This window comes from Panthera leo, chromosome D4 (genome assembly GCF_018350215.1).
Source record: "Panthera leo isolate Ple1 chromosome D4, P.leo_Ple1_pat1.1, whole genome shotgun sequence".
Lineage (NCBI taxonomy): Eukaryota > Metazoa > Chordata > Mammalia > Carnivora > Felidae > Panthera > Panthera leo.
The window spans coordinates 88056588-88078041 of NC_056691.1; the positions used below are offsets into that span (position 1 = coordinate 88056588).

Genomic DNA, 21454 nt, shown 5'->3' on the forward strand with positions numbered 1-21454 from the left:
CCGGGGTGTCTGGGACAGCAGATCCCCCCATCTCTGCTCTGGCGAGGCAGGGTGCCCCCAACCTTCCCACGATGAACGGCGCTGCGCGGCGTTTGGGGAAGCAGGGCTCCAGCACGCGTTTGCACGGGGCGGTTTCTGCCTGGCCGGAGCTCTGATCCTGCTGCTGTGTGACCCTGAGCCGGTCTGTCTCCCTCTCTGGGCCCCCTGCCAATCCACCGAGGGCTGGGAGTCCATCAGTGGTTCTCTTGCCATCTGCAGGAAGCTCTCAAGTGCTGGCCAGGGTCCTCGGGGCTTAGGAAGAAGGCACTGGATACCTGGGTCTCACTCCGTCCTTGTCTGGCAGTTTGTGTGTTCATGCATTCGTCTGTCCGTCCGTCCATCCGTCCGTCCATCCATCTCCTCGGACAAACATTTACTGAGCCCCCATCATACACCAGCGCCCACCCCCCGCAAGGGGCTCTGCAGTGCCAGAGAGGTTACAGTGGGATGTCCCTCCAGGGATACGACCTGGAAGCAAACGGGATATAGCGACGTGCTGGGGATCTCCCAAGGGGTGAGGGAGCAGAGGAACCTGTCAGGCTCTGGGGCAGGCAGGGGTGGGGGGGCCTGGCCAGCATTCCCGGAAGCGACGTCAGAGCTGGACTAGGTAGGTGAGTGGCTGAGCCCAGTGAAGAGAAAAAAGATGTGTTTTGCGGCCAGAGGGGCCTACGGGTACCAAGGCCTGGAGGCCGGAGATAGTATGGCACGTTCTAGAAAGTGTGGCTGGGTGTGGAATATGGAGGTGGTTGGCAAGAGGAGGCTGGGCCCGGGGTTGCTTCCTGGGGATGGGCTTCCTGGGGCCCTCTGCAGGGGTACCTAGACGGTCCCCCTACCCCAGAAAGGCTCCCCATGGAGGCTGGCCTCTCCGCGTCCCCGCCTACCCCCAGCTATCACTGCAGGCCCCCCACTGCTGGCTCTCTGCAGCTGCTCTCAGCGCTGGGGGTTCCTGCAGCCAAGCAAACGCCCCCCCACTCAGGAGCCACCCGCAGGGACCCTCTAGGAGCGGCTTTTGTCTTCTCTCCATTGTTTTTAACAGGCTTTCAGGATCACTTAAATACCACACATCCATCGTGGGGCAGTGAGAAGCCTGCGGGGGGGCCCCCATCCCGCCCCCGAGTGATCTGGTGGCTGGAGCGCGCCCCCGCAAGGCCCCCACACGGGCACCAGGCCCGTCCCCTCCTCCTGCCCAGGGACCTGTCTTGGCCAGGAGGCCTGGAGTCACGGATCAGGTCTTGTCCCTAAAACGCCCCTGCTCCCTGGCCGTGCGTCCTGCCCGGGTATGAAGTTGGGGCCCAGAGCACCCAGCTGGGAAGGAGGCTTTAGGGGAGGGTCCTGCGGGAGGCCGGGTCCCTTCCTGGTACCTGCGGTGGGAGGGGCACCCGACCTCTTGCCTCCGCGCCTTCATCTGTGAACCCCGCATCGCTGAGCTCAGCGCCCAGCATGGGGCAGAGGGCGAGATGGGGCAGCCGTCCCGTTCCTGAGCAGGGACCTGGCCTCCCTGGGCCTCTGCTCCCTGCAGGTGTCCGGTGGGAGATGGGGAGGGGCGCGGAGGCCCGGCCTCCTTCACGGCCTCCTGCTGGCTGTGGGCGTCCACCCCGGCCCGACCCCCTCCCCCGTTCCATCTTCCCGCCTCCCCCTCACCCAGCAACCCCCATCCTGTTAACATCTGGCGTCCGTCGTGCAGGCTGACGATCCCCGAGTGTCCTGTGGGTCCCTTTAGGTCCTTGTATGTGCAGCACCCACCCAGGCCCCTCAGATTGTGCCCTGTGGGTGGGAGGGCAGCGGCCTCTCCACGTGCGACCTCTATGAATGGGCCCCCGCCACGGTGCCACTTCCCAGGGCCGGGCACAGGGTGCCCGGAGTCCTCTCCCTCGACGTGAGGGGAGAAGGGAGCCTTCACAAGGTCTCAGGACAGAGCAGTGGGGCAGGTGGTAGTCTCGGCGACCCCGTGGCTCGGAGCAAATGGCCTCAGCCCCGGTCTGGGTTGCGAGGACGTGCAAGTCGGCCCCTCCCGGGCCTTAGCTTCCTCATCCCTCAAATGGGCTTCCTCGCAGCCTCGCTCGCTGGCCGCCGTGGGCGTTCCGGGAGAGTGGGTTTGCAGAGAGTGGCCCAGCGAGGTAAGGGCTGGGAACAGAGAATAGCTGATGCCCTGCTGGCTTCCCTTCCTGCTAGGAATCTTCCTCCTCCAAGGAATCCTCCTCCAGCTGGGTTGCTAAGCTACGCCCAGGCGCCGACTCGCCAACTGGTTTCCGACAGCCCGTCTGAGTTCATAATGCAAAAGATCATGCTACTGATGGCTTTTTTTTGTGCCCAGCCCTATGTTAAGGATGCTACATCATCCTCTCATCTGAGGCCAACAAGACAGACGTGGCAGCCGTCCCTTTTTAGGGACGAGGAGACAGGCTCAGGGGGGTAAAGACACTTGGCCGAGGTTGCACAGCCAGCAAATGGCAAAGCCGGGGTTTGGGCTCCAGAGCCGTGCGGCGGTCAGCTGGCTGCTTAGCTGCAGAATCCTGGGCCGGGCGCTGGGAATACAGGGGGGGACAAACCAGGGTGCCCTCTGAGCTTGCTGCCCCGCTCCTGTGTCTCTTAGCACCGATCCCCGCGAACAGACGTGGGGGAGAGGGGGTGTGCGTAGTGGGGGGCGGGGTGCAAGCATGTGGGAGGAGCCGGCTGCTGGCCCCATATGGTGGCTCTGCCCACCACCGGCACCGCCAGCCTGCCCCCGCTCTGTGGTGCCAGCAGGGGCTCAGCGGAGACGGTGGGGGAGGCAGGGGTGCCCCGGTGTAAGAGCGTGACTTTAGGGGAGCTCGTTCGGGTGAGTTTTGTTTCAGCCCCGTTGTGTGGAGTGCAGGGCTGCGGGGGTAGGGGGGTGGCAGGTGCACGGTGTGCAGGTTAATTCTCACGGCGACTCTTATCCCCCTGGTACGGACGAGGCTCAGAGAGGTGCCGTCACCCGTCCCAGGTCACACAGCTAGCCAGAGGCAGAGGGGGGATGAGCCCGTGCTGCACAGTGTCCAGGCCTGTGCCCCCCCCCCCCCCCCCCCCACCCGGCACTGTCTCCCTGAACAGGATTCACAGCCTTCCGGGGACGCTGGCAGGTGGGTGGGTGATGCTGTCGCCTCTTTGACCCTCTCTCGCCCGGTCTGCCGCCTCCAGGTACAAAGGCTTCATCAAGGACTGCCCCAGCGGGCAGCTGGATGCCGCAGGCTTCCAGAAGATCTACAAGCAATTCTTCCCATTCGGAGATCCCACCAAGTTTGCTACGTTTGTTTTCAACGTCTTTGACGAAAACAAGGTGAGCCGGGGATTGACGGGGCCTGCGCGGGGGGGAAGGGCTCAGCTTCCCCTCCCCCTCTTCCCCCTTCCCCTCCCCCCCCCCCTCGGCTCCAGCAGGCCCCCCGCAGCGTCTCCACACCCACACTCCTCTGCCGATGTTCCCTTCTGGAGGAGGAACACACATACGTGTGCACACGCGCGCGCACACACACACACACAAACGCACTGACGCACGCACATGCACACCAATGCGCGCGCGTGTCCCGGGCGCACGCACTTCCTCCTGCGCCGCGCGGAGACGGGTACGCACGCCCGTACCGCGCACGCGCGCACGTACACACAGACGCACACGCACACGCACGCACGCCTCGCCCTTGCTCACGCGAGCAGAAAATGCAGATCCCTGCAGGGACCGTAGCAGGATTTAGAGCCGCAACTGACACTTACTGAATATTTACCACGGGCTCAGCTTTTCCCGTGGATCGTTTTGAGTGAGGTTTTACAACCAAGCACCTCTGGGGCACGTCCTTTGAATACCCCCCGTTTTGCAGATGGGGAAACTGAGGCTCTGAGCATCATACAGCGTGGGATCTTTTGTGCCTGGCTCCTTTCGCGCAGCGTCATGTTTCCAAGGCGTCTCTGTGTCGGGAGCATGTGTCCCCTCCCGGCGATGGCCGTGCTGATCTGTGGCGTATCCGCTGTGGGGCGCCCTCCGTCCTCAGCACCCTGGCCCACGCCTGCATTTTTTCCAGGCTCCCTCCTGTTCACGGGGCACTTACCGGAGCTCGATTTCACACTCTGGACTTCGGGCCCTCGGATGGTTTCCGTTCTGTCGTGCCCTGGCTTTCTCCTCCAGGTGCCCTCAGGCTGACAGTCACACTGCTTGGCCCCGGGAAGAGCTCTGCCCTCTCCGGGCCTCAGTTTCCCTATTGGCCAAACAAACAGGATTAAACAGTTGAGGGCCCTGCGCTCCTCAGAAGCCTCTGAGCCTGTAGTTTGAAGCGAGGAGAAGGGGTTTCCAGACTCTTGCCCAGAGAGGGTGTGTGTGGTGTGTGTGTGTGTGTGTATGTGTGTTAGTGATGACTTCTGGCTCTTTCTCCCATCACATGTGGAGTTGGGCTCTGCCTTGAGCCTCAGTCCTTCTTCTGTCCTTCCTACCTGGCCTGACCCATCTGTAATCGTCCCCCCCCTCCCCGCATCGCTTGTCCCTTCTCCCCCACCCTCCCCGCTTGGGTGTCCCTTAGCCGTGGGGTATTTGGTAGCTGCCACTGCCCATCAGGCGCCCGAGGTCAAGCCTGACGGGTGACCCGGTGCTGACTGCGGCCGCCCCACCCCTCTCTCCTGTCAGGACGGGCGGATTGAATTCTCCGAGTTCATCCAGGCACTGTCGGTGACCTCGAGGGGCACCCTGGACGAGAAGCTGCGGTGTAAGTCCTGTCCCCGGGTTCCGTCAGGCGCACACTGGCTGGTCCCAGGCTGGAGGGAAGCCAAAGAAGCGGGCCAGGCCGTCTGTCCAGGGCTGAGGGAGCGGCACAGATGTCCTGCCTTTCCAGGTCAAAGGAACTTTCCTGGAGGTGGCCGTGTAGGAGAAACGTGGCATAGCGAGGCACGGTGGACAGACGGGGCAGGCAACAGGTGCAGACACGGGCCACGGGCAGCTTAGCATCGAGTTAAAAGGCCTGATTCCAGCGCTGGCCGCACCACTTGGGAATTCACTGTTTTGACGACTGGTCTCACTCATTCACTTCATTCATTCATTCACCCAAGAGATACCAGGCCAACACAGCCACATGTGCTGGCCAGGAGGCGAGGACTCCACGGGGGAATCTGATAGGCAGGCACCTGCTCTCATGAGTGTCAGTCTGGCATGGGGACTTTTTTTTTAAAAATCCCATAAAACTGCAGCCAAGGCAGGAAGGAGTAGGTGAGCCGACAGGAGAGGAACTGTTAAGAGTCAGGGGCTGAGGGACGCCTGGGTGGCTCAGTCGGTTAAGCATCCAACTTCGGCTCGGGTCACGATCTCGTGGTCTGTGAGTTCGAGCCCCACGTGGGGCTCTGTGCTGACAGCTCGGAGCCTGGAGGCTGCTTGGGATTCTGTGTCTCCCTCTCTCTCTGCCCCTCCCCCGCTCATGCTCTGTCTCTCTCTCTCTCTCAAAAATAAATAAACATTAAATTTTTTTTTTTTTTTAAAAAGATCAGGGGCTGAGCTGGGGCCAGGGGAGAGCTGGCCGGGGTGGGAGGAGGGGAGAGGGTTGCAGGCAGGGGAAGAGCATGTCCGAGGCCCCAGGGGGGAGAGAGTTCCAAGCTGGAACACGGGGTGCAAAAGGGAGTCTGGAGAGAGGATGGGAACAGCTGAGCCAGAACTCCCTGCTCTCCTGGACCTTGACACTGCGTTGCGTTGGTAACAAGAAATGCCTGCAGTTTCTTTCTCTCTCTTTTTTTTTTTTTTTTTTTTTTTTTTTTGGAATAAAGGAGGATTTTATTCATGTAAAAGCTACACCCCGCCCCCATCCTGGGGGTATTCTTTGATTTTCTGAGTCAACCATAGCAGGAAGCAGCATGATTGTGGATGGATGGGCTGTGGGTGGAGAGGAGGGTGCGTCATTAGGGGGTCCTCCTGGTCCCTACCCCACTCAGCCCCGGCCTCAGCCTCCACTCTGGCAGACCCAGAGCCCCCTTCCTTTCTACTTTTGGTCTCTTTCTTTCCTTCTTTTTTCTTTTTTTTTTAGTTTATTTATTTATTTGAGAGAGAAAGATAGAGAACAAGCAGGGGAGGGGCAGAGAACGGGAGACAGAGGAGCCAAAGAGGGCTCAGCGCTGACAGCAGAGAGCCTGATGTGGGGCTCGAACTCACCCACGGAACCATTTGATTGCGGCCTGAGCGGAAGTCAGACGCTCGACCGGCTGAGCCACCCAGGCGCCCCTGGTTTCTTTTTTGGTTTTAAACCCTAGTCGAAATGGTGTGTATGTCAATGCGCGTGTGCCTGTCTGTCCATCCGTTTGTCCTGATGTGAATCCTCGTGGCCGATGAGTGTCGGGGCCCTTGGTCTCCCCTGTGGGCTGAGGGGCGGGAGGAAGGGGCGTGGCCCAGCCTGCCCTGCTCCCGGGTGACCCAGCCCCGGCCGCTTGCTCCCAGGGGCCTTCAAGCTCTATGATCTGGATAACGACGGCTACATCACCAGGAACGAGATGCTAGACATTGTGGACGCCATTTACCAGATGGTGGTGAGGCCTGGGCCCGACGGGGTGGGAGCGGCAGGAGGGGCGTCACATGTAGGGACAGGGCCTGGCCGCACAGCTGCGCTCCTGCCCGGGCGAGAGTTGGCCGGGGGAGGGGCGGCGGGCAGGGGCCACCGCCACCGCGGTGGGGCCGGAGGGGGGCGAGTGTTCTAGAGCCAGACTGCAGAGAGGGTGGAGGTGTGGGGAGGGGGAGCAGTCGGCGTCCAGAAGCAGCCCAGATCTGGGAGGCAGATTTCTGGCCGGGAACCCACCGCCCATCTTGTCTCTCCCTGGCAGGGGAACACGGTGGAACTCCCCGAGGAGGAGAACACCCCCGAGAAGAGGGTGGACCGGATCTTCGCCATGATGGACAAGGTGAGCCCGGGGCGGGGGGAGACCGGTCCTCGGCCAGGTAAGGCGTGGGCGGCAGTGGGGACCCTTATAAATGCACGGATGTTCAGGGGAGTGGCTTGGCCTGCCGAGATATCCACTGGTCGCCTGCTGTCCCCATCAAATGCCCAGAGTGTTAAATAAGTTTGCCTGACACTTTTTCCTCTCTCAATTAAGAGAGGGGCAGCTTTTTTTTTTTGTTTGTTTTTTAAGTTTATTTTTGGCAGAGAAAGAAAGAGAGAGAGAGAGCACAAACAGGAGAGGGGCAGAGAGAAAGGGAGACACAGGATCCGAAATGGGCTCTGCTCTGAGTGCAGAGGGCCCAATTCGGGGCTTGAACTCAGACTGTGCGATCGTGGCCTGAGCCAAAGTCGGGCGCTTAACGGACTTGAGTCGCCCAGGCGCCCCAGCCTCAACTAAGATTCTTAACCTTTTTTACTTCTTGCCATGGGCCCCTCTGACATATTGGAGATGTCTGTGGGCGTCTGAGGGTAATGATTTTCAGTGTATCCAATCAAATCCATGGGGTTGAAAAGGAAGGGGATGATTTTGGAATATAGCCATCAAAATATTTTATTTTATTTTACTTATTATTTTTTTTATTTACCTTGGAGACAGAGAGAGAGTGTGAGTGGGGGAGGGGCAAAGAGAGAGGGAGACCCAGAATCCAAAGCAGCCTCAGGCTCCGAGCTGTCAGCACAGAGCCCGACGCGGGGCTTGAACTCATGGGCCGTGAGATCATGACCTGAGCCGAAGTCGGTCGCTCAACCGACTGAGCCACTCAGGTGCCCCTTTATTTTTTTAATGTTTATTTTAGAGAGAGAAAGGGAGAGAGAGAGAGAGAAAGAGAGAGAGAGAGAGCGTGAGCGGGGGGAGGGGCAGAGAGAGAGGGAGACAGAGGATCCAAAGCGGGCTCTGCATTGTCAACACAGACCCCCCTGTGGGTCTCAGACTCACAGATCTCCGAGACCGTGACCTGAGCTGAGTTCAGATGCTCAACTGACAGCCGCCCAGGCGCCCCTCTGGGAGTCGTTTAAATGCCCTTCCGAGAGTGACTCCAGAGAAATGCATTCGGCTCTCAGCCCTTTGGAATTAACTGCCATTTATGGGATTTAATGGCCGTGATAGCAGGTGTGGAGTTAGGGGCGCTCGCAGGCTGCTGATCACTTTGCACATCTTAGGCTCCCAGAGCCGTCACCCCGGTGCCCTGAGGAAGCCATGTAGTTATCTCTCGTGCCCAGGTGAGGAAACCGGGGCCCGGGGAGGTGGGACACGTGCCCAAGGTCACCCTGCCGGCAAGCGCCCAGGTCTGTCTGATGCCCGAGCCCTCTTACCTAGTGAGCGACAGACACCGCCTCCCTCCTGACCTGACTTTGTTTCGAAGCTGTCTCTCGGCCAGTCCCGGGCCGGGCTTGGGGAGGGGATGTTCGGGGTCCGGCCCAGAGGCCCCTCTCCTAAGAGGCTGGTCGTCCCTCCACCTTTAGCTGTCTGTCTTTCTCTCTCTGCTTGCAGAACGCCGACGGGAAGCTGACCCTACAGGAGTTCCAGGAGGGATCCAAGGCAGACCCCTCCATTGTGCAGGCGCTGTCCCTCTATGACGGACTGGTATAGTCCACGGCCCAGAGCCGGGGTGAGTGGAGGGGCACCTGGGGCCTGGGGTGGGGGGTGGGGCAGGACACCTCCGTTCTGGAAGAGAACTGTCTCCCTTTTTCTTCCTCATTCTCTCCTTCCTCTTCTCTCTGCCTCTCCTCTGTTATGCGTCGTAGAGAGAATCCCAGGCAGGCTCCATGCTGAGTGCAGAGCCCGACGCGGGGCTCGATCCCATGACCTGAGCCCAAATCAAGAGTCAAACGCTCAACCGACTGAGCCACCCAGGCGCCCTGAAATTCACAGGGGTTTTGTAGATTAACCATATATCTATGATCCTGCTAATGTCATTTATCAAATCTAAGAGTCTGCCTTTGATTCTTTGGGATTTTTCTATGCTTTCTTTCTTTCCCTGCTTTCTTTCCGTCATCTGTTTCTTTGCCCTGCTTCCTTGCACTGGCTGGGCCTGCAGCACAGTGCCCCCTAGGAGTAGACAAGATGAGCATTCCTGTCTCACTCTTGGTCTTGGGGGAAAAGTTTCAAGAATTGACTATTAGATTAGTTAATTTAGAATTAATCCGGTAATTATTATTAGGATGTCTGGTATAGGTCTTCTGCTGGAAGGTTTTATCAGATTTAGAAAGTTTCCCTTTCTAGCTCGCCAGGAGTTATTTTTTATTTTATTTTATTATTTTTTACTTTTTTTTTAAACGTTTATTCATTTCTAACAGACAGAGAGAACAGAGCGTGAGCAGGGGAGGGGTCCATGAGACAGAATCCAAAGCAGGCTCTGGGCTCTGTCTGAGCGGTCAGCACAGAGCCCGACGCAGGGCTCGAACTCACAGACCGCGAGACCGTGACCTGAGCCGAAGTCGGCCTCTCAACCCACTGAGCCACCCAGGCGCCCCGTGGTTTTTGAATGCTAGGTCACCCTTGCATTCTCAGAATAAAACTCCACTTCCGGAGGTGTGCTAATCCTTTTGATGTATCGTCAGATTTGGTTTGCTGATACTTTCTTCCGGAGGCTTGTGCCGTTCCGAAGCTTTTCTGATGATGAGGGTGGTGACTGTTTTACACAAGAAATCCTTTTCCACTGAAGAGACGTCACAGAACAGGTTGAGGGGCTCCTGGCTGGCCCAGTCCGGTGGAACACGTGACTCTTGATCTCAGGGTCGTGAGTCTGAGCCTCGCGCTGGGTATACCTAAAAATAAGATCTTAAAAAAAAAAAAAAAAATGTTGAAGAAGAACGCCTGCCTACAAAAAGTTTATTTTTACAAGCCTTCATGTATTCCCCAGATAGAACCGCTGGGCGCGTTTTTGTGTCCGGGGCGATTCAAAAAGAATTGAACGCTCACAAAAACTGAATCCTCGGTAACTGGGTCAGCATGGGGATAGGTAATCAAACCGGTTTCTAAAGGAATCATCACAGTCCCTTCTCTAATCTCAGAAGAGCCCAGTGTGTGTCTCTGGATCCCACGGTGCGTATGATCCTCTGTCACATCTCCCAGAGGCTCCTTTTTTTTTCTTTTTTAAATTTTTTTTAACGTTTATTTATTTTTGAGACAGGGAGAGACAACGTGAACGGGGGAGGGTCAGAGAGAGAGGGAGACACAGAATCTGAAACAGGCTCCGGGCTCCGAGCCGTCCGCACAGAGCCCGACGCGGGGCTCGAACTCACGGACCGCGAGATCGTGACCTGAGCCGAAGTCGGCCGCTTAACCGACTGAGCCACCGAGGTGCCCCTCCAGAGGCTCCTTTTGTGTGGTATCTGTCACCAGTAGCCTCCGTGGCAGCTGTCACGTGACAGTGTTGCTTGGTCTCCTGCAGGCCGTGGAAGAAGCAGTATGCACAGAGGTTCTTGATGTTTCTGTCCCCCAGAAAAAGTCACATGGCGTCATTAGTCTCTTTACAGCAGGTGATTATTTTGGAATCACCCTAATTGTTTCCGTCTCACGGTTTTCTGTGAACACATATGGGTCTGTATTTCCCCAGCAACAATGAGCTCGTAACCATATGTTGGCGGTTGGTTTTTTTGTTTTTTGTTTTTAATGAACAACTTATAGGGAATGTTTCTGTTTTCTTTTGGCAACTTAACAGTAGGAAAAGAGATTTTCTTAATAGTTTTTTTTTATGTTTATTTTTGAGAGAGAGAGCGAGCGAGAGAGCAAGGGAGGGGCAGAGAGACAGGGAGAGGGGACCTAAAGTGGGTTCTGTGCTAACAGCAGAGAGCCCGACACGGGACGCGAACTCATGAGATCACGACCTGAGCCCGAAGTCAGACGCTTAACTGACTGAGCCACCCAGGTGCCCCAAGAAAAGAAATTAAAAAAAGAATTTTTTTTAATGTTTATTTATTCTTGAGAGTCAGAGAGAGAGAGAGAAACAGAGCATGACTAGGGGAGGGGCAGAGAGAGAGGGAGAGAGGGAGACCCAGAATATGAAGCAGGCTCCAGGCTCTGAGCGGTCAGCACAGAGCCCGACGCGAGGCTTGAAGTCATGAACCGTAAGATCATGACCTGAGCCAAAGTCAGACGCTCAGCCGACTGAGCCACCCAGGCGTCCCCAAAGAAAAGACATTTTTAACATATTTTACCCAACTTGGCACAAAGTCCACTTCGTGCTGTGTCTACACTGGCTTTCCTTCACACCATTTATGGAGACACCCATCTTACCCTCACCGGCAACATGGCGGCCGAAAACATGCTCCTTTATTTTCATGACAGACTTTTCACACAACCTTCCTATAAGCTCGCCCTGAAAATTGCCTTCCTCCTTTTCTTAGGCTTGTCCTCAAACCTACTGGATGGTAATTATATCCAACTTGTGTTCCATCATTTCATATTTATTCACAGATTCCTGATGTATCATAATTGTTAGATAAGCTCCTGTTACATAATTCGCTGAACCACTGAGGAACTGAGATCCTGTATATTTCCTGCATCGGTAAAAATGTTCGAGGCCATCATTTCTAATAGCTGCGTAGTATTCTGTTGTGTGGCTGGGCCATACTTGACCTAGGCCTGTGCTTAGGACACGTAGGTTGTTGGAAATCTCAAGGTGGATTTTGTTGTTGTTGTTGTTTATTTATTTATTTTGAGAGAGAGAGAGCGCGCGCTTGTGAGCAGGGGAGGGGCGGAGAGAGAGAATCCCAAGCAGGCTCCGCGTTGTCAGCACAGATCCCAATGCGGGACTCGAACCCGTGAACCTATGAGATCATGAGTAGAGCTGAAATCAAGAGTCAGACACTTAACTGACTGAGCCACCCAGGTGCCCCATGAGGTGGGTTTTTTAAAAACTTCTGTTGTTGTTTTTTTTTATTTATGAGAGTGAGAGAGACAGAGTGCAAGCAGGGAAGGGACAGAGAGAGAGGGAGACACAGAATCCGAAGCAGGCTCCAGGCTCCGAGACATCAGCACAGAGCCCGACGCGGGGCTCGAACCCACGAACCGCGAGATCATGACCTGAGCCGAAGCTGGATGCTCAACCGACTGAGCCCCCCAGGCGCCCCAAGATAACATTTCTTTATAGAGAGTCCATAATAGCGAAAAAAAAAACCCCAGTACTAATTCCCTGATACCCCCCAGTCTGCAGCTAAGCTAGTCTTCCCATTTCCTGTGGCCTCTCAATGTTTTGTTTCTTGGAAACAGAATCAGAATGAATTCCACCTATTGTAATTGGCTGATAGGTCTCTCACGTTCATTTTAATGTCTCCCGCTCCCCTTTCTTTTGCTTTGCTATTTGTCGAGAAATACATTCCGTGGAGTCTCCTACCTCGTGGTTTGCTGATTGTGCCCCCGGGGGTGGTTTTAACACGTTCTTCAGTTGCCTGTTCTTCCTGGAAATGGGCACTTAGATGGGCAGGCTTGCCCGGCACTCACTTTGACCCACTTTTGACGAGAGCACCTCCCGAGGGGGGCTTTGTGTGTCCGCCAGGCATCACGTGAGGTCTGGTGACATCAGCAGCCACTGGTGACGAGCCCTTCATTCGTTCGTTCATTCACGCATGCATGCATGCATTCATTCATTCAGTAGGTGGTGTCCCAGAGCTGTCCGTCCTTCTTTGTGGTTAGCTCGGTTGTTTACTCTACTGGGAAACTTCCCCCTCATCGACCGTGTGGTTACTGCAGCCTCATTTCTAAAGGAAAGGCCGGATAGAGACTCGATTCTTCCTGGCTTCCAGCTTTTCAAAAAGAGGTGGGTTTCTAACATCGTTCAGAGGGGACCAATCACGGATTTACGGATTTAAACGCGTTTGATGGGTTCCATCGTGTTTGCGGTTTGAAGCAGCAAGTCCAGTGCTGGGGATCACAGGGGGTCACAGATTTGCCACAGAAGGCAGGGCACGGGATTGGAAACTCAGCCAAGCGCCCCGGGGTCGGCACAGGGAGGACCCTTCCCTTCACCTGCACCCCGGCGGCCACCCCAACTCTGCTCCCGTGGGGCCTGCCTGCTCCTTTGGGTCACCACCGCGTAGCTGCTGACTCGCCCAGCCCAGCCGATGCTTTCTGGTCATGTCACACAGATCTGGGAAATGACCCCTTTTGGATCAGACGCCTACCCCGTGCGTTCGGGGCAGCAGGGACTTGGGATTTAAGTGGAGCAGGGTTACGGGAAGGATCTGTGGATCGTGCAGACGGTAGCAGGCAGCCCGGTCCTCCGTGCTGCTTTTTTCAAAAACATACTGAGGCGCAAGTCGCATGACATAAGATTAACCATTGCATTAAAAAAATGTTTTTTAAGATTTTTTTTTTTTTTTTTTTTTTTAAGTAACCTGGGGCTTGAACTTACAACCCTGAGATCAGGAGTCACACGTTCTACTGACTGAGCCAGCCAGGCACCCCCAAATTAACCATTTGATTTTATTTATTTAAAGGAGGCTCCATACCCTCGCGGGGCTTCAGACTTGACCCTGAGATCAAGACCTGAGCTGAGATCGAGAGTCAGACGCTGGGCGCGCCTGGGCGGCTCAGTCAGTTAAGGCATCCGACTTCGGCTCGGGTCGTGATCTCACAGTCCGCGAGTTCGAGCCCCGCGTCGGGCTCTGTGCTGACAGTGTGGAGCCTGCTTGGGATCCTCTTTTTCTCCCTCTCTCTGTTCCATCCCCGCTTGTGTGCTCTCTCTCTCTCTCTTTCTCAAAAGAAAGAAAGGAAGCAAAAACCCACCTTCATATCCATTAAGCACTTTCGCCCCATCCCGCCTCCAACCCAGCCCCCGGCAGGCAGCCTCAGCCTGCCTTCTGTCTCTATGGATTTGCCTACTTGGGACGTGTCATCGGAACGCAGTCTGTCACATAAAAGCCATACGCGGCTTTTGGCGTGCGGTACCCTTCACTTAGCGTAACGTCTTCGAGGCTCCTTGTCGGAGCGGGTATCAGGACCTCGTTCCTTTTTTACCCGGGAGTGAAATTGCTGGGTCCCACGGTAACTGTGTGGAGCCTTTTGGGTGACATCTTTTGCACTGCCACCAGCAAGGGTGAGGGTCCTAACTTCTCCACGCCCTGGCCAACACTTGGGACTTCCCCGCGTGTTGAGGATAGCCATCCCGGCGGGTGTGGGGTGGTGTCTCACCGTGGGGTTTATTTGTGTGTCCCCGGTGACGAAGCCTGTTGGACATCTTCTGTGCCTGTCGGCCACGCCGCGCCTCGGCCTTCGTGGCTGCAAATTATCTGATCCTAGGGCTGCGCCCTCATTTATCCGACCGGCTCCCTGGCTCGCTCCCTCCCTTTGTATGTCGCTGTCGCAGATGATACTGTGGGAAACGCCTCCTTTGCCTCTTAAGGAGACATGCGAAGCGCCAAACAGGTGGATCCGAGGGTGCGCACGCTGAATTTTAGGACTTCTGACGGAATGCCCCCCGGCCCTCCAGTTGCCTCCCCTGCCGGCTCCGTGGGCGTGGGTCCCTGGCAGCCAGCCAGCCCCGCACCTGTCTCACCTCCTTGTGTCTTCCAGATGCCTGGGAACCACTCACCTCCTCCCGTGCCATGAGGCCACCTCCACCCCCGACGCCACCCTCCTGTGTTCCCCCAGCCTCTCTCCGCATCTACACCCAGCCGGGCAGCCCTGGAGCCGCGGGGCCCGGCTCTCCTCCCCCCTGCCCTGCACCCACCGCCGCCTGAAGCCACTGGCTCCAATCGCCAACAACCTCTGCTTGTCCAGAAACCGACACGAAACGGAAAAGGCTACAGCCCCCTGCAAAACCAAGGCCTCGGCTGCTTCGCGGGCAGCCTCTGGGTCCTTCCTGCTCTCCTGTGCGTGTGCTTTTTTTTTTTTTTTTTTTATTTCAAACAGACATTGACAAAGGGAAAAAAAAAAAAGAAAAAAACAACCACCTTCTGTCCTAGAAGATACAGACTGACAGATGGGGAGAAGGCTGCCGTGGACCTCAGAGAAGACTGCCTCCCGCCTCGGCTGTCCTTCGGCAGCCGGAGAGGCCACGGGGAGTCACGGCCTCGGCCACGGTGTGCTCGGGGGCATTGGGGGAGGCCTGCCCGATTCGCGTTATTTGTCGTCCCATCCTCGAGCAGCCAGACCACCTGCGTGGCAAGGATGATGAATTATGATGATGATGATTTTTTTTTTTTTTTTTGTGATAACAGTATTGTGCTTTTTGTGGGGAAAGTGAGGTGTTTTTTTTTTTATACATATATAATTGATACCTTTTATTTATTGGTTGTTAACTGTTGCTGCTGCCTCGTGTGTCCAAAGTTCCCAGGGATGCGGGGCCTACCGTTTATATGCGCACGCCCCCGCCCACCTGCGCCGGAGAGAATGGTGGCCTGAAGCGGCCAAGAAGCCAAAAACCTTTTTTTTCTTTTTCTCTTCTTCTTCTTCTTCTTTTTTTTTTCAGATACTGTGCTTGATGTTTGGAGAGGGGAAGGGTGGGTTTCTTAAATGGCTAACGCACTGTTCCCCCAGCCCGAATGCCTCCTTCTTGAACCCCTTTTCTCCGCTTCCTGCCCATACTCCCCCTTCTGTTCCTCTTCTGGGTCCAGAGCATCTTTTCTGAGGACAAACAGGGGACGTCTTTTGGCTTCTCCACTCTTGCTTGGCGCTTGCAGCAGCCTGGGGACTGGGGGAGCCCGGAAGGTGGGCTGGGGTGCGTAAGGAAAGACGGCGGGGGAGGACGCTCTTGGCAAGCCGGTGAGCAGAGGAAAGTTTCCTTCTCCCTCCTTGGTGGGTTTTGAAGAGAGTCCTTCGGTTCTCTCCCACTTGCTTTTCTGCCTGCCCGCCTGCCTTGTCCCGTAGATCACGTGGCCTCCCCTTCCCTTTCCTCTCTCAGCTTAAACGCTGGGAGGGAGGGGAGGAGGGAAGGGCCGCAGACGGTCCAGTCCGATAGTGGCTGTCCCTTGGGGCTGCAGCCCATATGTGCTCATAGGAAGCTTGGAACGCTGCCTGCCACTGAGCCCGGGTGGCCCCGGAACCGCCACCAGGAAAGTCAGAGGCCAGGGAGCCTCTCCGGGAACCTGCGGCTGGCCCTTGCTCTGCGATCGCAGGCAGCCCCCTGCCCTCCCTGGGCCCCAGCTACCCCAGCGGCAGAACCAGGAGGCTTGGGCTGGTCGATCTGGAAGTTTCCTGTACCCACACCGAGGCCGTGTCATTGTGAGCCTGGGTTTCTTGCATTTATGATTCTGCGGTCTTCAGCTGTTTGCCACGCCCCAGCAGGCACGGGCACGGTGTGCGGCCCTCTCCTGTCTCTTGGCACAAGTCTTCAGGGACATGGAAGCCACTGGTGGTTGTGTGCGGGATCAGATGACCTACTTTGTTCTCTCTTCAGCTCTTCCTGGTCCCTCCTGGACTCTCGGGCTGTCTTTTTTTTTTTTTTTGGCCCAGAACTAGTCCTCTTCCAGGGAAGGCTCCCGGACTGAGAAGCAGCCTCCCAGACTATTTAGGGCCAGGCCTGAGTCTCGAATTCCTGCTTCTTGGCGAACTCAGCAGCCTGTCCTCTTCCTTGCTTGCCCCTTACCCGGGAGAGAAAAAGCTGGCCCTCGGTTCTCACTTTGAATTGTCCTTGGTTCTCACTTTGCACTTTCCCGGGAGGCCAGAGCGTCTGCCAATTAACCCTCAGCCGACAGACCCTCCGCCAGAGAGCGGCGCTGCTGGGGCGGGTCTTGCGTGTCCCTTCCCGCTGGCCGGACCGCTCAGCTCGTCCCAGACTCCTTTCTTGCTCAGCAGGGCCTCGGGCTGTGCTCTGCATCCACTGTAAGCCCCCAGATCACGCAGGCACGGGGAGCGCTTCTCACAGGCGACTTTGCAGGTTGGGATGAACTTGGTGGCTTGGGGTTGCGTGGGGGGGTGGTTCCCCGCGTGGCATTCCTCCCCTGCCTTCTGCCTGAGCCTCGATGTGCATCTCTGGCCCAGTGGGAAGGAGCAGTCGCACAGCCCAGTGCTAGAGGCACCATCTCGGTGAGGGACTCGTAGCCCAGGACCACCCAGGGTCAGGAGTGACGGATCCCGCCAGCTCCGGCATGGGCATCGATTCCCGGGTGTCTGTGGAGCAGGTGTCTGCGAGGCCTTCCTTCTCCCTTCTTGCCCTTCGGCCGTTTAGTTTGGAGCCACAGGTGGGGCTTTTGGCCTTAGCAGGCGGGACCGTGGACCTGTGGCTCAGGCGCACCTCGGGTCCGTGTCCCGGGGACGGCCCAGAGCTGCAGGGAAGGGCCGCCCTTCTTGTTGGGCAAGGCGCTGGATACTGGCCATTTGTGCCCGAGGTGGCCGGGCAGGGACAGTTGTGTCCCCTCCTCTCACCAGGCCTCCAGATATGGAACCTGAGCAGCTGTGGGCCTCTGTCCCCGGCACCGATTCACCCCTCTCCCCACCGCAGGCCCAGGTGGGTCACATGCTGCTCTCTGGGGATTCCAGACCCACCGAAGGCCAGGCTCTCAGTCCCTCCGCCGGCCCTCGCTCCTCGCTCCTCGCTCCCTGGCCCAGGAGCAGCGGCCCTGGCCTCTCCCCAACAGTGTCCGCTCCCCACTCTGTTGATGGCATTGACCAGAATGACAGACTTCCTGATATTTAACCAGGCAACGTTCAATGTCAAGGCAAACGCGTGTGTCCTCCTTTCCCCGAGATGCTTTTCACTTTGACAGCCAACTTCCCAGACGACACCTGGGCTTTCGGGAAAGCGTCTCTTCTCTGAGGGGAGGAAAGTGGGGGGTAGGGTGCCCTAGATCTCCCCCGGGAGAGACACCCTCTCCCTGGAGAGAGGCCCTCTGCGGACCCAGCGAAAAGCCACCCGGTTCCCCGCGGCGCCTCCGGGGTCCGAGGGAACGCGGGCGCGCCCCCTGGTGGCCGGGAGCTGCAAAGGCATGTGGGGACCCCGTTAGGCCCAACCGGAGCTTGGAGGGGGGACAGCGGGAGGTGCCCTGGGCCCCAGCCTCCCGTGGCTGGCAGTGTGTGTCCGAGGTGCCCCTCTTCTAGGTCTCCCCAGGGCTAGCAAGTTAATGAGCGTAAGGGCGCCGTGATGGGAAGCCTTGCCCTCCCCCCTTTTTTTAATATCTGCGGAATAAACCCAATGGTTGATTTTTGAATGAATAAAAGGCTTTTGTTGAATAAACAGCTGGTCCCATCTTCTGTCTTGGCCTCTAGGCTCAGGCTCCTGTCTACTGCCCAGGCCTGGGACAAACGCAGCATCCGCCTCGCCTCGCCCCACAGCCTGTGCCGTTCTGTTTTTCCCGCATCTTGACGGTGGCCCCGGCCCATGGCTCCGGGGACAGCCACCTGCTCCCAGTTGGACTCAGTGACCAGCTTTCTCTGAGGCTCGGGGCAAGTGGCTCCCGCTCAGTTGCTCTGTCCCTCAGATGGGAGCAAGTGTCTGTCCCTCACAGGGTGAAGGGGGAAGTGGGGAGTGGGCGTGGGCGGCGCGGTCACCTTGCAGAGGTCGAAGGCCAGTGGGGCAGGGCAGTCTGAGTGGTCACGTTCCCCGCCCCCCGACCCGGAGCCTGCAACTTTGTAAAGGAATTTGGACAACTCTTACCAAAAAACAAAACAAAAAACAAAAGCAACGTTTCCTGGCTATGGTTGTGTTCTTTCTGTTTGCCTCTTTGCCTTTCCAACCCCCTCGGGGCCTCTTTTGGGGGCCGCTGTCCTGTCTGAATCCGCTGGTGTCTGTCTCTGGGGACGAAGCAGGCCCTTGTCCTGGAGGTGCCGGTGGGGGCGGGGCGAGGCCCCGGGGCGGACAGGGGCCCCGCAGTGTGCCCAGGCCTCCTCTCGTGCTCCTGATGTATGTCTTCTGTGCCATGCCAATTAAACACGCTTCCTGACTTGTCCTTGCCTCCCTTGTGTGGACCTGTTGCTTTGTCTGTTTCTGTTCTTTTTTTTTTCGTTTCATCGCAGGCTTCTTCCTCCCCCCCACCCCGTGACCCCCTTTCTCTCGCTTCGGGGGTTGTCTGCCCAGGTTCCCCAAGACAAAGACTGTGCCAAGTGAGAGGCGTGGGCGTAACGGTTAAACCAGCGCATCGCAAGGAGTGTCGTGGGAAGCCCAGGCGTCCCCAGGGTGGGCCCCGACCCCACGTCTCACCCCCCGCCAGCCATTCCTGCCTGTGTCCTCTCCTGGGGGTCCCTAAAGCGTTTCTCTAAAGATTGTTAAAGGTTTGAAAACAAAGGCTAGGGCCTTTGCTAGGCCCTCCTGCGACCTGGGATCTTGGAGGGGCCCCCTCTTGCCCTCAGGCGAGGAACCAGCCCTTTCTCAATACAACGGGGGGCCTTCCCACATGCTGGGTGATTGGGGAAGAGGAGGAATTAGAGGAAGCGATGGCCCCTTCCAGAACTTGCCGCGAAAGCATTAGTTTGCAGAACAATAGAAGGTGATGTCCCTACAGGGATGTCCCTGTTGGTTGAAAATCCATTATTGCTCTGGGCCAAAGGCTCTTGGGAAAAACGCGTACGTTGATGAGATCCAACGGCCAACATGAGAACGAGCCCCCTCCCCCGCCGCCCTGCGGGAACGGGTTATGTTTCAGAGTTGGTTTTGTGAAAGGAATCATCCCACCGTCGCCACCGCCAGACGCAGCCCGAGAGCCCCATGTCATTTCCGCTTGGGGGCTACAGCGGCCACTGAGAGGGGGCACCCAAAGATGGCACCCTTTGTGGCCACTTTGGGCACCCAGCATAGTGCCTCAGCCTGGCAGGGTCTAGAGTAAAGGCTAGAACTCTAGACACGTGGGAGCGAGTCGAAGGCAATGTGGGAGGGCAGTGTGGGTTGGTGGTTAGGGGCGCCGGTGCCAGGATCAGACCTAGTTCCCAGCCAGCCTCCACCACTTGCCATTGGGCATGTATTCTAACTGGCCGGGTTTTCTGGTACAAACGTGGACCCCTAGTTAGAGGCACGTGATGGCTTCCTAGACCCGCCACCCCAACAGCCTTGCCACCAGATGGAATGCTATAACAAAAGCAGGTCTTAACCCCGCCAAGTGTCCCAATATTTACTAGCAAACAAATACAAAGGAAGCCAGACCCCCGTGCCTGGCTGTCCAAGGAGCGAGGGGACCAAGCCCCCAGGGTCTTGCCCCAGAGCACCCCCGGGGAGGTGCCAGGCTGCCGAGCTCACTGCCGGGAACCTTTTAGACAGTCCGCTTCTCTGACCACCTCACGCTTCTCCTAAGAATAAAGTCATTTCTAACAGTTCTTTGCTAAGGAATAAACTGTGGTATCGATTTTTTTTTAACTTTATTCATTTATTTTGAAGGAGAGAGAGAGAGAGAGAGAGAGCAGAAGAGGGGCAGAGAGAGAGAATCCCCAGCAGGCTCCACACCGTCCGCACAGAGCCCGGCGTGGGGCTCGAACCCACGAACTGTGAGATCACGACCCAAGCGTTGGTCGGATGCGTAGCCGACTGAGCCACCCAGCAGCAAAGGCTGCTTCAGATCCTCTGTCTACCCCCCTCTCTGCCCCTCCCCTGCTCGCATTCTCGTTCTCTCTCCCCACCCCCTCCCTCCCTCTCTCAAAAATAAATAAACATTTTTTTAAACGCCTATGTGATACCTTCTGGAGAGCAGATTCCTAACTAGGGTATTTCAGATGCTAAGGGACTGTCTGTGGGGCGGAAACTGGAGGTAATCACGCACACCCTTCAGTTCCACCTAAGCGTTCCAAGTAAGTGAGTGCATGGGGGCACCTCTCTCTGGAAAGACCGGGATCTGTCGAGGGGCTGGAGTGAGGGTAGCCGGGGGCCCAGCCGTGTCTCCAGCAGGCGGTGAACTACAAGTAGGTCACCGGAGTCGACTCCCGTGTTTTCCAGGCAGCCTGGGGAGGCATCTGCGGGGACAAGGTTCAGAGTTCCTGCTGCACGGGCTGTGCGCAAGTCATGGGTCAGAGTCCCTCGCTCGGGATCAAGCTGAGGTCTGCACTGACCTGCCCATGTGGGTTGAGGCTCCATGGAGGCAGACGCCTGGCCTCTTCTTCCCCGTCTGGGCCACCTGCTTTTCCAGGATGTCTCTAACTGGCTGCCATCTGGGTGTGACAGCGTGAATGAACCCCCCGCCCCCCACCCCAGGATGGCCCCACTTCTCCCCACCCTATCCCTTTAGCCTGCCAACCCCCAAACTCACGTCTGCATGTTAGAAAGTATCTCCCTGACTCTTTTTCCCCAGAGCCCAATTCAGAGCATCACCGGGCATAGAGAGGAGAAGGAAAAGAGGAGGGTGGGCAGCGGGGGCAGGGGGGTGGGGAATGAGATGTGCGGACGCCTGCTCTGCTCTGGCCGACCTCCTTCCCGCCATCTTTTGGGGGCGGGCCCAGACCAGGTTCCATTGGATCACATTTGGGGACAGAAACTTTATACCCTCCAGGTTCCCTGGTCTGGAGGAGCTGGGCCGGGCGGTGGGCGTGGAGAGGGGCTTTAAGGCCACCTGAGTGCAGGAAAAGTGAGCTCACATAGTTATGGTGGAGGCTTCTATGCTCATATCTCTTGACCCCTCTTAGCTGCACTTAGGGCTGCATGCAATAA

At 57.0% G+C, this 21454-nt stretch overlaps 1 protein-coding gene across 2 annotated transcripts in view; it reads left to right on the plus strand.

Moving 5' to 3' along the window:
- NCS1 (neuronal calcium sensor 1) overlaps positions 1–15176 on the plus strand; it is a 47557-nt gene extending 32381 nt beyond the window's left edge. For both annotated transcript variants that reach the window (XM_042913450.1, XM_042913452.1), the window contains 6 exons: positions 3199–3337; positions 4667–4745; positions 6455–6543; positions 6835–6912; positions 8440–8557; positions 14464–15176. In XM_042913450.1, the coding sequence (XP_042769384.1) occupies positions 3199–3337; positions 4667–4745; positions 6455–6543; positions 6835–6912; positions 8440–8538 (484 nt within the window). In that variant the 3' untranslated portion in view covers positions 8539–8557; positions 14464–15176. The remainder of the gene's footprint in view (positions 1–3198; positions 3338–4666; positions 4746–6454; positions 6544–6834; positions 6913–8439; positions 8558–14463) is intronic.
- Positions 15177–21454: the final 6278 nt, after the last annotated feature.